The sequence below is a fragment of the Phyllostomus discolor genome, chromosome 5, assembly GCF_004126475.2.
Source record: "Phyllostomus discolor isolate MPI-MPIP mPhyDis1 chromosome 5, mPhyDis1.pri.v3, whole genome shotgun sequence".
NCBI lineage: Eukaryota > Metazoa > Chordata > Mammalia > Chiroptera > Phyllostomidae > Phyllostomus > Phyllostomus discolor.
Genome location: NC_040907.2, coordinates 27,344,659 through 27,359,837, shown reverse-complemented (window position 1 = coordinate 27,359,837; position 15,179 = coordinate 27,344,659). Strand labels below are relative to the sequence as shown.

At 45.0% G+C, this 15,179-nt stretch overlaps 1 protein-coding gene across 4 annotated transcripts in view; it reads right to left on the bottom strand.

Annotated features, from left to right (window-relative positions):
- NFYC (nuclear transcription factor Y subunit gamma) overlaps window positions 1–15,179 on the bottom strand; it is a 66,729-nt gene that overhangs the window by 10,855 nt on the left and 40,695 nt on the right. For all 4 annotated transcript variants that reach the window (XM_028511598.2, XM_028511597.2, XM_036025849.1 and 1 more), the window contains 4 exons: window positions 12,156–12,227; window positions 10,586–10,699; window positions 6,429–6,524; window positions 985–1,158 (listed from right to left, as the gene is read on the bottom strand). In XM_028511598.2, the coding sequence (XP_028367399.1) occupies window positions 985–1,158; window positions 6,429–6,524; window positions 10,586–10,699; window positions 12,156–12,227 (456 nt within the window). The remainder of the gene's footprint in view (window positions 1–984; window positions 1,159–6,428; window positions 6,525–10,585; window positions 10,700–12,155; window positions 12,228–15,179) is intronic.

Here is a 15,179-nt window from a genome sequence, read left to right as displayed (position 1 = left end):
TCCCTGTGCTGTTGCCCACCTCCAAGCCTCTGCTTGTGCTGAGCCCTCTAACGGGAAAGCCCTCCTTCTCCCCTTTGACTCCCCTCCATTATTCCCTCTAAAACTCGTATCACTCCCTTAGGAACTTTCTCTGACATCCTTCTACCACCCTCCTCACGTCTTTGTCAGGTGACCCTTCTGACGTGCTCCCACGGCACCCTCGACCCAGTCCCAAGAACACCTGACACTTCCCACACGGCGGTGTGATCTGGAAGTATTTGTGGCCCCAATGAGACTGTGAATTCCTAAAGACAGAGACTATTTCGTTCATGCTCGTGCCCCCCACACAGAGCACAGGACTTCACCTGCAGAGGGCGATCAGTGTCTGACAACTAAAAAAATTAACGAGTGACAGGAAATCTGGATCCAGAGGTGAGACAGCAGAGTCCTCCGCAGCCTCTCCCGACCCCCAACAAACGTAGCCTGACTGCTCTCATGACAACTGCACTGGGGAGCGACAGTCTTCGGAAGACTGCTGTGAAAGAGACGGTCCCGTGACACGACTACGGCAGGAGATCAGTGATGGGGCGCAGGATGGGGGAGTGCAGGCCTGACCCCCCCCCCCCCAAGGACACAAATTCCAGCTCTGGCGCAGGCGCACAGACAGCAGGCGTGGAGCCCGCCCTAAACGTCTTCTACGGGGATGCCACTACTCCTCGTGGGGGCGCTGTACGTTTTTCCTTCTAAACTTCTTAGCTCGTAAGAATCATGAGGAACATCTTGTCCACTATCCTTCCCTCATCTGACCCATAAGGAAACCAGGGTCCAGAGAGATCAGGGTGTCATGTCACCTCAGCAGCTGAGTCTGGGGAGCAGCCAGGTTTCCGGCCTTTACACCCAGTGCTCTGTAACGGTCTGAGGACCTCTCTGCCCTGGTCAAGCTTTCGCCACCCCAAACCTAGGAGTCCTATCTTGCTGGGCAGGTCCCCTCTGCAGCGCACAGACCTGGCCCTGCTGAGGCTGTGCAATGATGATCTGCCCGGGCTGGATGGTGGTGGTGGAGCTGGTGGTCTGCTGGCCTTGTTGCTGCCCCTGGACTTGGACGGCGGTGGGCTGCTGAGCCAGCGTGAAGTAGTACTGGACGGGCTCGGCGGGGGTCACAGACTGGCGCACCTCCTCCTGTGGGGCAGAAGGAGAGGCAGGTAAGAGGAAAAGAACCGACTCAGCAGCCGCCAGAGTGAATTTCCATTCTTCCCCCAAATGGGCTCTGTGCAGTTGCCTGCTGAATGCTGAGCTCTCCACATTTGAAGCCAAGGGGAAGTGGAATTCGAAGAGACCAGTTGTGCTAAATCAAACTAAAAATAACAGATTCCATAGACTTCACAAAACATACAGCCAATTTTCCAAAGAACAGAGTTATCACCCATTGCGCGATGAGTTACAAATGGGCAAATAATTACTGTTGCCAGAAGCCACGCACCAGCAGTGCTTGTCAGTGCGTGCGGTCAGGGCTGGGACCCGAGGACAGTGCTAACTGCGAGCACTGGAAGATGCTACCCAGACGCCACGTTCTCTGGCCAGTTCCCGATCTCCCAAACAGGCAGCACTCTCCTTATTTCGTTCCCACCACCTCAGGAGAGAGCAGGGAAAAGGGACAAGGGGCTTTTTTCCTGGGTTGATATTTTAGTAGGGAAGTGCCCAGCGTTTCACAGCACATCAAAAGCTCCATGGTCACTGAGGGCCACATCTATCCAGTGTCACATCTGGTGCTGGTTGTACTTAGCCACAGAAGCGCAACCCAGGGGGCCTGAGGGACAGCTCTCCGCTGGGGTGCCGCCTTGGCTGACTAGGGAGGTCGCATTCTGTCCGATCTGCCCGGTGAAGAGACTGTTCCTTCTTCAGCTGACGTTTTCCATGGCAGAAGGAGTAAACAACCCTCTCCCAGCCACCTTGAGCTCACAGCTGAGAGTGTAGGATGTTTACACGCACTACGGCATGGTTAGAGCCTGAGGGTCCAGGGTCGGCCGGCCCTGACCACTGACAGAGATCGGCATCTGCTCCGGAGGGCCCTGTGACACACGGTGACCCTGCCTGGGACAACAAAAACAACAGAAACACACAACTTGGGCTGGCTGAGCAAAAAAAAAAAAAAAAAAAAACAGCTAAATTTACTCACTCCCTTGTTCTGGACCAAATTTGCCAGGTTCAAAGAAATAGGAAAAGGTACTTCTTCAAGGTATAGAGACCCTGTGGCCCGCCTCAAAGCTCCCCCAAGTGACACTCACAAAGCTGGTATTGACCTCACCCCCTCATTAGGTTAGGGGCTGTTATCTGTGCTCCAGCCCTTTCCTCATTACACGTTTTGTCCTTGCTTGTCAAAGTCACTGCTTTCCCTGGTAGAACGGAAGCCCCACGAGGGCAAAGCCTAGCTCTCTCTTGCTCTCCACTGTCCCGGCTATTCATTCCCTTACAGGCACCCGATAAGCACCTGCCGAGCGGGAAGGGATTCACAGAGCCAGGCAGACAGTCAGAGACAGGAAAGTGCAGGCACACGACGTTTTATTGTGCTTCACTCTGTTGTGCTTCCAGGTGTTCAGGTTTTTTAAACGAACCGAAGGCAAGACCCTCCACCAGTGAAACAATTACAACTCACTTTACTGAGACACTTGCTTTATTACGGTGGTCTGGAATCAAACCCGCAGTATCTCCAGGATGCCTGTACTCACTTTATTGTGGTGGTCTAGAGCCAACCCCCCATATCTCCGAGGTATGCCTGTACTTTTTTTAAAACTCAAGTTGATAGTAGGACAAAGTCTCTCAAACACAACAGATATTACCAAGAGAAAAGGAGTCCCTAAACTCTCTTTGCTGCCTCCAGGATCTTGTGGTCTAGCGCAGGAAGAAGCTCGCGTCCCCTGCGGAACAGAGCTGGGTGTTCTTTTGTTTGCCTGGTGACTGGGGGGCCCGGATACTAAAACTGCCTCCTGGTATCTGGCCTCTCAGAAACTTGGGTCTCTGCATGACCAAGTTCCCCGATGAGTGTCTACCCAGCCGAGGAAGGACACTTGTGACCTGCCGGGTTCCTGCGCTGGTGCCCGAACATTTACCAACTTTTTAGGCTAATGCATTCTGTACTTCAGACCCAGACAGTGTGAACCCTGAATGTGATCATGCTGAGGCAGATGAGGAGGTCCCTTTTAGTTTCATCTAGGTCTCAGCTCCCAGAACAACTTGACTGTGACGATGTCACCCCCATTTTGACTCCAACTTCTTGCCGTTATAAATAAAGGTCAGTCTTGTCAACTAGATCTTGGCTATGGCAGGGATAAAACACCGACAGCCTCCTCAGCCAAGGAACTGCTCTTTTTCAAAGCTCTTGAAAAGAGTTCAATGTTTTCCACTGAGATCTCCCTTCCCACTTTATAAGCTCCTGGGTGATAAGAAGGTAGAGAGAGATGAGAGCCACTCCACCCCCAGCCTCACCCCCACCCTAGTCAGCGGGTAGGGGTAGGAGACACCGGCGTTTCCAAGCCCTGACCTGTGATTGCTCTGTATCCAGCTATCCCTGACTGCAGCTGATCTGTAAGTGAGTATGGTCTTCTTTGTCAAAAAGCAAATCCTTTAGCCCTGGCTGGTGTGGCTCAGTGGATTGAGCCCTGGCTGTGAACAAAAAGATCACAGGTTCAGTTCCCGGCTGGGGCACATGCCTGGGTTGCGGGCCAGGCCCCCAGTTGGGGGCGAAGCAACCAATCGATTGATATATCTCTCATACATTGATGTTTCACTCTCTGTCTTTCTCTCTACAAGTAAACAAATAAAATCTTAAAAAAAAAAAAAACAAAGCAAACCCTTTAAATACCCCTTTCAGAAGCCAAAACACCCTTTTGCTGAAAGCTGTAGGAGACCCTCCCATGCTGCCTGCCGCAGCCTCCTAACTTATGAACCAGGCAGCATCCAGGACGCTCTGTCATGCAGAGCTGCCTAGGTCTGCGCTGTGAGGAGGGCACGACTATGCTCCAGTCACTGGAATGGGAGGAGGCAGACCTGAGGTTCTTCAGCGTTACGAATTTTCACTCGGCCAATGGAGGTCAAGCTAGCAAGGGAATGGTTATGCTTGGTTTAAAGAGATGGGTGAAGAGAAAATGGTATTTTAATGGGCAGGAACTTTCAACTCATAGCTTTAGTGGGCTAGAAGTCAGGCCTCAACTACCTTCTGCTTTCAAATAGTTTTTACGTTCTTCTCCGAAGAGCAAGAGAAATTCCTAAGCACCTCTGAGAAGCCAAGGGCCTTAGATCCCCAACTCAACATTTGCAGCTAGTTCCTTCTCCCAGCGGGGGAATGTCATCCCAAGTGCTAGAACTATCTTGGGATGGCTGGATCAATCCAGAACAGAGCACTTGCCCAGCTTTAGCAATGGCCTCCCCGGCCAGAGGGCTTGCTCTTGGAATGTGTTCAGAAGTGGAGACTGACTAACGAAGCCAGAGGACGAGCTGCATCCCCTCCTAGGGCCATCACTATAGTGTAGTGCGGCCAGCCCCAGACTGGAAAAAAGCACAGTCGCTTCGGTATCAAGAGTGAACTGCTGCCTCCTTCAGAAAGGGTGAATTTTGGAGAAGGGTGTTTTTTCAAGGACTTAAGGAGATGCCAGCCAATTTGGAGCTTGGGAAAACCATGTCCACAGAAGATTAAAAGTGCCTTAGAACTTCATACCACTTTTCAGCAATCTCAACCTTTCAAAGGCCAGGCAGCAGCTGTCCCGAATAGGATGCGAATCAATGGCTTGAATACCTACAAAGAACTGAATCCAGACAGCAAGGAGCTGCTGCAGCCAGACACACTTTAAAGAAACGGATCATTGCATTTTGAGTCAGGGTAGGATGGAACAAGGAGCTGTCTGACACCCTAAGAGAGCCAAGTACTGAGGACTTTGGAGGAAGGGACAGGACATGACCCTTCTCTTCAGCCAACTGGTTCAACAGGCAGCCCACAGAGAACAAGCAGGAGTTAGCACAAGGAGCAGGAGCCAGGCCTGATTTTGTCAGAGCTCTCACCCCCTTGTTTTTGAAGGGGGCTCCTGAAACAAATTCCAGCAAGGAGAGCGTGTGTGTCGTATCATTTGTTTTGCAGGATGAGAAATGGTCTGAGTTCTTGTCAGAGTGACTTCTCAGAGAGGAGGGACGCACCCCAAGAGGAGGAATGGAGCCCATGGGCACTGACCTGCAATGTTTCAGAGGCGATGCGCAGCCAGGGACGACCGTGGCAGCCTGCCGCTGTAAACATCCGACTGAAAGCTCCTCTGAACACCTTACAGCTTCCAGTCAAGGATGTTTACAGTAGCAAAGACTGCCCAGAAAGAACGGAGACGCAGTGAGGCTCCCTGCTTTAGTAAGAAGGTGACAGAGGGCTAGCTAATCCAAAGGGTCAGGATTACAGATGTCCTTTAAGACGCCCACTTCTCCCACACTTTCTGACTGATTATTACTATGAGACAGCATGGGAATCAGAGAATGATTCTGTTTCTGAGGACAATGTACTATGAAATAATTCATTAAAACCACTTAAAATTGTATTAACAAAACAAAGCAAGCAGAGTAAGGCCCAGCTTTGCTCCTGCCAAACTCTGCCACTGTTCCCCAAGTATCTCCACTACACCTGGTGAGTCATGCAATCTGTGTGCCTGAAACAATGAGTTATTCAGGAGAGGGGTCTATTACAATCGCAATTAAGAGCTTTACGCACCCAAAGTGCTGAAAAAATAGCTGGTGTGACCTTTGGAGAGGGGCGGGCAGAAGCGAGGGAAGGGCAGACAGACATTCACATTCTTTCCAGTGACTGCTCAGAAAACGGCTTAAGTGGTGGTTCTCAAATTTGGTTGCACATTAAAAGCATCTGGGGAGCTTTAAAAAGCCCGATGCCAGGGCCTCCCCATCTCAGGTTCTGATTCAGCTGGTGTGGCGTGGAGCCTGGGCACTGGCACTTTCTTAAAGCCTAGCAGGTAACTCTACTGTGTAGCCAGAGCACTACATGGAGAACCACAACCAAGAGTAGGAGAAAACCCACATCCACTCACTCCGAACACCACTGTGTGCATAGAGAGGCTGGTTCTTGAAAAATCTAAGACCTGCACCTCACTGAACATGTTTGCCCATCCCAGATGAACTCTGATAGGCTTCCTAGGATACCTTGAAATGAGCTTCACTTTACTGTTTATAACCAAAGTCTTTAATTTTCACTGCCTATTTTCACTGAAATACCACCTCAGCAGCACTGAGTTAAAAGTATCCATAAATGAATAACAGAAGGAGATGTTAAGGATGGATCTGGTCTAGAGAAGGAGAAGCAAAAGAAACAGCAATGACTTGTGCTGAGAGAGGAAAGGGGCGTTATCTGACACCCACACGCAAGGTGCTCTTCAGTCAGCAGTAGCAGCAATGCCTTCCCAGCTCACCTGACGCTTTGGAGGTTTTAGTTCATCTCTTGGAACAATATCGATGAGAAAGTCAAACTGATCAAATTTTGTAATTGCCATGGCGATATCATTCCTCTGTAACAAAGAAAAGCAAGGTGAAAAATTAGCCTGGGGAGAAACTAGTTCACCGGGCTTTATACCTTCCAAGCTACAAGTAAGACAAGACGATGACTTCTAAGCCAAACTAAGTACCCATGGCCAAGTCTACAGCTGAAATAAGCACAGCCAAACTCTCATAAACCTCGAATGATCACACTTGTGGGCAAGACATCTACAAAATTGACAAAACAGAACTACCTGCAGCTCATGCTCTACAAACCAGGTATCTGAGCCTCTAACTATTACTGTCTCTGCTGGGTTCTGCCCCAAGGTCCTCCCCAAGATAGATCATGGTCCTCCAGCTAAAACTGTACAGATCTAGCAATCTCAAGGGACAGAGTTCTGGTAATTATGTGTTAGCAAGGTTAGGCTATCATTCACTCTAATAACATTTTTAAGGCACTGAATAATATTTTGCCTCTTTGGTTCATAAGTAGTTAAAATCTATTTTGAATTTCCTGGCTGAAATCCTAATTCAGTAACTTTTTGCACTATTTTCTAGTAACTGATCTGTACTACTATACTTTTTATTTTGAAATTCAAAATTGTAATGTTAAATCCATGGCTTAAATCTTGTTTAACATGATTTAAACACTGGAATTCTGAAGGTACCAGAACAGAGGCTCAGGTGGGCAGAGAACATGGGAGTCGGCTGACTAACGACACGGAAATCGAGGCCTGCGTCAACGGGCTTCTAAAAGTGACACGCACTTCCTTTACATAATAAAATTAAAGGATTTTTTTTTTACTAAAAACCAACATACTAACACTGTATAAACATTTTAAAGAAAAAAACAGGAAAAAAGAGTGAACTCTAGTGAGTGATATGCACATTCAAGTATTTAGGGGAAAGTAAACTTTGAAATTCATTTAAAAATAGATGACTTGATAGACAGAGGGATAGATACGGGGATAAAACCAGTAAAATTTTAATGGTCAGGTCCGGGTGATGAGTATACAGGCGTTCACTGTAAACTTTGCTTATGTTTGAAGTTTTCATTATCAAATGCTGGGGGGGAAATGTCAACTCACTAACAGAAATCCTTAGCAGCCTCTACATATCACATCTTCAGAGAAGGTGACTCATCAGACTAAAGAGGAGGGGATGGAAATTTTCTGTTTTTTCCTTTCCTTGTCTCTGTGATGGCCCCATGCCACTGAAATGCAAAACTCGAGTCCACCATTCTTGCCAACCACCAGCTTGATGATAAACCCATCCTACCGAAGCAGGGCACGCCTTAAAGCTGCCAGGACTTATTTACAATTAGTACAATATAGTATCACATTCCTGATGATGTCACCTACTTGAAGCTATCTACACAGCTCATCTAAGGATGGAATGGGGGCAGGGGGGGAATAATCATCATCTCCAAACATACACCAAAGTGTTCTACAGTATTTTGGGAACACAAATATATTTAAGTTGGTCTTTTTAACATTTTTATTTTGCCTTTTTTAAGTGCCAATATTTTACTGAATTATTACTCATATACGGTAAAATACGGAAATCTTAACTACACAACTAGATGAATTTTAATAAATATAATACACCCAGGCAGCTACCTCTCAGATAAGAATATAGAAAAGTTTCCCTGAATCCCTTCCCAGCCAATTACCCACACCCCCAATCTGAAGCAACCACAATTCTGACTTCCGTCATCATGGGCAGTACACGGTATCATGTGCTATGTCATTTTTTTCTTTAGTTTCTTTTGCTTGACTAGTATTTTTTATATTCATCCATGTTGTTGTATAGATTAATTTTTCTTTTATTGTTGAACAGTAATTCATTTTATGAATATATAAAATTTTTATTTAATTTTTTCAAGATTTTAATTATTTAGTTTTAGAGAGAGGGGAAGGGAGGGAGGAAGAGAGGGAGAGAAACATCAGTCTGAGAAACATTGAGCAGCTGCCTCTCATACACGCTCTAATCAGGGACTGAACTTGCAACCCAGGCGTGTGCCCTGACCAGGAATCAAATCAGCAACTTGTTGCTCTGTGGGACAGTACCCAACCAACTTAGCCACACTGGTCAGGGCAGAATGTAACGATTTTTTTAAATATTCATATCTAAATGAATATTTGAGTTGTTTCTAGTTTTTGGCTATTATAAATAAGGTTGGTATGAATATACATTTTTTAATTTATTGATTTGCGAGGGAGAGAGGGAGGGAGGCACAGAGACACTGATTTGTGGTTCCACTTATTGATGCGTTCACTTGTTGGGTGTGAATGTTTTGATACAAGAATGTCCACACTTTTGAGAGTGTAACTAAGAACAGAATGGCCAAGCCAGAGAGCAGGGACAAGTTTAACTTCACTAGAAGGTGCCAAACGGTATTCCAAAGTGACTGTACCACTTTACACTCTCACCGGCGGTAATGAGTTCTGTCATTCCATTTCCTCACCAACACTTGGTACTGTCGGTTTTCAAAAAAGTTTTAGCCATTCTACAGGTATAAACCAGTATCTCACTGTGGTTTTAATTTGTATTTCCCAGGCGACAAACAATATTATGCACCTTTTCACATTTACTGGTCATTTGGAATCTTTTTGAAGTACCCATCAAGTGCTTTGCCCATTTTACTTTTTAATCTTAACTGATCTTGAAGGTGACTTCAACTGGCTCTCCAGGTCTACAGACTTCCTTCGAGGCAGCATAAAGTAAGTTCTCAATGTCTGCCTGCGCTAGAATGTAGAATTCCCAGGGGGAGGGATTTTTGTGTTTTGTGTATTCATTCCAGAACCTAAAACAGTGTTCGGTGTGTTCAGCACACTGTGGGTGTTTAATAAGTATGTGTAGAATAAATGAATATATACATGCATGTTCAACTGGAGTTAAGGGGAAATGAGGAGAAAATATAATTTACCGTATTTTGCCGCATATAATGTGCACCCATGTTTTTGACGCAAACTTTCGGGGAAAAAATCTTTCATTGAAAGTTTTTAATTCAATTATTTATGTATATTTAGATGCCTGCTTTTTGTATTATAAAGGAATTTTAGCATTTATTTTTGAATATATTATGGTATAAGAAATTTTATGTAACAAATAATTATAAAACACAAGAACGGATTTAAGGTATTTTTGGTATTACCATGTATAATGTGCATCCTTATTTTTCCCTCAAAGATGTGGGCAAAAAAGCGTGCACTGTACACAGCAAAGTACTATACTTTCTTGACTTTGTTATTAAAATATTGTCATTCTCTTGTATCAGTTACACCCTTCCTCTTTCGTCCGGGAAGCCTTTCCTTTGAGAGCTAGGGCCTGACTGGTGAGAGGAGAGCCTCTAGAGCCAAGGACCGAGGGGTCTTCATACAATATAAATGCTGACTTCCTGGATTAAAATAAAAAGAGAACAAAGAAGAGGAAAAAGATTCCCAGGAAAGCGGACAAGGAACAAAAAGGCTAATGAGGTTACTAAAACTGATTCTTTCTGGGATTGTCCTTTCCTGGAGTCTCTCAAGGCTGCCCACCAGAAATTGTTTACATCTGGAAATAGATAAATGTCACTCCAACCTCTGTTTGTAGTGAGGGCTTGCCAAATGAACAGTTCAGTCACTGAGTTGTGAAAACCATGGGAGAGTTGGAAATTAAAATCTTGGTGGGGCCGCCCTGTCCAGTGTGGCCCAGTCGGTTGGGCATTGTCCCACAAGGTGAAAGGCCGCTGGTTAGATTCCCAGCTGGGGCACATGCCTGGGTCGTGGGCCTGATCCCCGGTTGGAGTGGTCAAGGTGATTGATGTTACTCTCTTACATTAATGTTTCTCTACCTCTTTCTCTTTCCCTCTTTCTAAAAGTAAATAAAATCTTTAAAAATAAATTAATTAATTAAAATAAAACTCCTGGTGGGAAAATACTATCATGGTTATAAGGTATGCCTGCGGCCCAAAAGGAGAGGAAGGTACCAGTTACACATATCAGCCCGGCAGAGGCCTCAGGTAGAAGAATCTTCAGTCCAAAGCCATGCAAGAGAGGCAGGCAAAGGCAGTTGCTTGCCCAGTTTCCCCAATGGCAGTCCACAAAATTACCTGGAGAGTCCGGCGCTTATTATCCTCTGTGTGGATCCAGGCTCGAAGAGTCAACTCTGTGATGAAAATCTGGGCTGCCTTGGCAAAGAGGACAGGGGCTTCTGCACTGATCATCTGCAACAGACGGAGGCCCTCCCCGTCAGACGCTGGCACGTCATTCCAACCAGTTAGTTGTTCCTCACCTCATGTCCTGCCACTGGACCATGGGGCAAGGATTGGAAAATGAGAGGTGGTAGCCTCAAGAGATTCCAAGGTAAAATAAACCCACAAACAGGGACAATGCAGGCAGAAGGGAAGAGGGAGAAAGAATATTTATCTAGCACCCACCATGCACTTTCTCAATCTCATGATAGCCTTTTAGAGAGACTAGGGTTTAGGAGAGGTGAAGTCATAACTTGCCCAGGGCCTTAAATTGTATAATCCAAGTAAGGGGTATAATCCAAGGAGAGGAAATGTGGGGAACACAGTGAGTTTGAGAGTCGATGGATTTATGCAAAATCTCTGGCTTCCCATCCTTTTGGGCTTTATTTTGCCTGCACTAAAAAAGAGGACAACCTTCCAGGGCTGTTGTGGGAACCACATGAGATAATACTATGTGTAAAAGCACCCAGCACAGGGCCTGGAGCACAGCAAGTGTTCAAGTACTGTAACAGACTCGGCCAGACAGGTCCTGACCCCTGGTGAGGTGGTCTGCACAGGACGGGGCCACGGGAAGAGCTCTGGAGCTAAGAAAGCAGAAGATGAGTATTGGGATCGGTTCTCCGATTCTGGGCAAGTCTCTTTAACCTTTTTGTCTATTTCCTATCTGTCAAACAAAACTAATAATTTTTTTGTACTCTAGATTTATCTGGTAATATGCCTTTGATCTTTAATTTATAAACATTTAATTTGTCCTTCCAAAGTTAATTATAATTTGTGACAACTTTTCTCAGAGAAACTAGTGATTCTTATTCTATCGAATCTCACAGGGTTGCCACGAGGAGGAGGTGAGCTGGTAGAAGGGAGAGCTGCTGTGACCCGTTAGCTCTCTCTACAAATACGAGAGACTGTTAGTTCTGAGTGGTACGGAACGAAGAGTGGCTCTTTTTCTGAGACACTTGTACTGGGTGGTGGACTTCTAGGAATACAGTAAGGGCCACATCCCAATAAACCCTCTCACGAGTATTATTTGTGTAAAACAACTCAGAGATGCAGTATCATTATCAAATATTTCTTAGAGCTCAGCCCAACAAATGAGATTGTAACAAGATGCTCAGAAGATGGCATCGTCCTGCTGATTTGATGCTACATGTTTACACTACATGCTGAAAAGAACAGGGCAATCCAAAAAGCACTCAGCATCTTTGCAACATCTAGAAAACAGGACACCCCTTATTTTCAGGGAAGCACCATGTAATAACTAAAATTGTTCAATTTCCGCTCACTTAACAATTTTATGAGGAACCAAATAAAAAAGCAACAATAACAATATATTCATTTTTGTTTAATTAAACTTTGAGCTCTAGGGAAATGAGCAGTAACTACCCAATTTAGCTTCAATATAAATAAATAAAAATGAATGTGACTTTACCTTCACATCTTCATCCAGTTTCATAATCTTCTTAATACGGGCCAGTGGGAGTTCCTGTACTCGGAAATCTTTCTGAAATGAGTAACAAAAGGTGCATAAATGGTGGGGACAACCAATAGGGAAAGCCAGGCATCATGAAGCACTGATTGGTTTAGTTCCTCCTTTTAGGAAAAATGGCAGGAGAGGAGGTACAGATGAAATGAAGAAAACACAAGCTCCAGAGCAAAATTCTTCTTCACCCATGCAGAGCTTTAAACAATTAAAGGGTTTCAGGATAATCTCATGATAGGTTCCAACAGCACCCTCATGAAAGGTAGCCCCAAACAATACCCAATTCTTTGCCAGCACAATATAGAGGTACATTGAATGTGTTTTTCTTCCCAAAAGTTTACAAGTATGCAATCTGAAGATCAAAACGAGGTTTTTGTCTCAGGGGCATCCATTCCTCTAAGCTGTCGGCTCTTTCCTCTGCTCGGGGATTATAAGGGCAAGTGCCAGCAGTACCTCGCCACAGTGACCACAGTTCTCTTCAGCCAGTGTGACCTGGCTACTTCTAACCTTTGCACTAACCTGACACCAAAACTTGGGTAAGAGCTCCTTTCCCATCACAGCAGCAAAGGGCTTGTATCCAAAACTGGCGTGGGGTGTGGGGACCCAGTAGAAGAGTATGGAAGAAGGGCAAAGGTGAGTTCATCAGCTGGCTTTCTAGAACAGCCCCAGCACATTGGTTTTTTTCTTAACAAACAAATCTGGGCTGGGGGAAAACCACACCAACTGTACTGTGGAAAGGATTTAGGAAAGGGCTTTTTAATCAGCACTACTCGATTATTTGCAATTAAACCCTTTTTTGTTTTATTTTGATACTACTGGTATTTCAACACATGCCCAATAATGGATGCAATTCTAGAAATAAAAATCAATTCTGGGTTTAGAAACTGCAATGAAAAGAAAGGTGCAAAGGAAGAGATTAGCTAAAATCAGCAAAATCCCTGCTGGGACAAGGTGTCAAATGACTGATTCTGTAAGTGGTCTGAAATGTAACTCACCAAACCCAATATTCTCACCTGGGAAGTTGCATCATCACATTATGGAAACAGCAGCTATTATTTGAGATTTGGTATAATTAACATATATAAGTGAACTTTCTTTTCCAAGACCAACAGAATACCTCAACTAATGTCAAAGAAGGGGGTATTTGGAAAAACATAAACAGCCTTTCCAGAATCCCTTTTATGACTACAGAAGGAAGAGCAACCACTAGGATACAATGCACACCCAACAGGCTGTTTGGCTACAAGCTGTTTGGCTACTGGCTACCACTCACCTCTACAAACTTCCAACACCAATTTTTCGTCTTTTCCTTCTCCAAATCAGATGTCAACATTTTCCAGGAAGCCCTTACTAAAACTAACCCTGAAGTGGCAGAGGTTTACAAATCCAGTTTATTAAAATTTCACCAAAAGGAGAGAGCAGGACACATTCTTTCTATTCTATATTTTTTCCTCTTTCATTTACTCATTCATGTAACTCAACTAATACAATACCTACTACTATGTGAAAGATACAAGTCCATTCTTACCTTTGAAAGGTCTGTAATTTAATTTTTAGAAACTGTCACATAAAAACATTATGGCCCTCTATGCTATACTAGACTGGCGGTGTAAAATCCCTCAGGGACAAAGAAAACAGCCAGCTGACAGTGAGGAGTTAGAGAGAGCAGGAGGACGGGCCGACAGAGGGGACGGCATCTAAGGGATGCTACAAACCTGCGTGTTGAAGAAGTATGGGAATGCCGTTATTCAGACAGAGGGAACCGCGTGCACAGCAGCACAGGGACACAGAAAACAGGGCCCATTTAAATTTCAGATATATGACCTTAGTACAAAGGGGAACAACAGGAAAGAAAATTCTGGGTTGAGGCCAGACCCTAAAGGGATTAAAAAAAAATTTAACTACAGAATCGGTCACTGGTCTTCCTCCTTGTGTGGCATATCACAGAAAATGACAGTGTGAAACAGAAATGCCAGAGAAAATGCTGGGGACGACAATTCCTTCGGAAGGCCTCCGAGGGTGGCACACACAGCACAAGATTACAACCATAAGATCTGGTTCTCTTGCAAGTCTGCTGTCATTGGCTTGCTGACTGAATACAATTTCCACAAGAGTGGTCCAAGATTGCTTAACCAAAGCCCAAAACTGACAGATAAAAAAACCTCCCTTCTCAACTTGAAAAAGTAAAATACCACTTTTAGAATTCCTACAAGACTAGTCTTTAATCAAAAGCAACACAAAAGGGTCAAGGATAAAGAGATTATATCATTCCCACCTTGGAGAGGCATAAAACAAGACAGAAATTTACAGAAAGCTCGGTTCTAAGCCTCACCCCGACCCTTTCTTTTGTGAGAAACTTTCTCATAATCCCCAAACCTTGAGCTCTCAAGGAGCAGTGTGTGAAAAGTAGCTCTTCAGATGTGTGTGCGTGTGTGTGGTTCATTATTACTGACAAGAGCCCAGTCACATGTAAGGGTTTACGATAAGCTTACTAGAGCGGGGAGCCCTTCACTGTCAGTAGACTGAGGTCCACTAAATTGGCTTTCAGGTCAATGCTCCCTTGGCCAGTGACAACCCTAAACTAATGTGAAGAACATTTTACTTCTGCTCCTGACGCCGAACCGTGTGGAAGAACTGAGACAGACTGACTCTCTACTCTTGGTAGTGTTATCAGTGAGGTGAAAGAGCAGATTCTCTCTCAGAACATCTCTGTGCTCCTGACCACAACCAGAGAACTGCATTAAAAATGCTGCCATTGGAAACTACTGAGTTTCAAAAGGTCTGAATTCACTCAGTGAGAGTTCAGAGCCGGAGAAAAGCCTGTGGTTCTCAGGCTGCACTAAAGAGCATTCAGAGTTTCAAATACTGATGAGACACTTTTTCCCAGGTTTATTGCATCAGGCAATCCCAATGCTCCCAAAGGCAGTGATCTTCAACCAAGGCCGCGATCCTCAACCAAGGCCGCACGTCAGA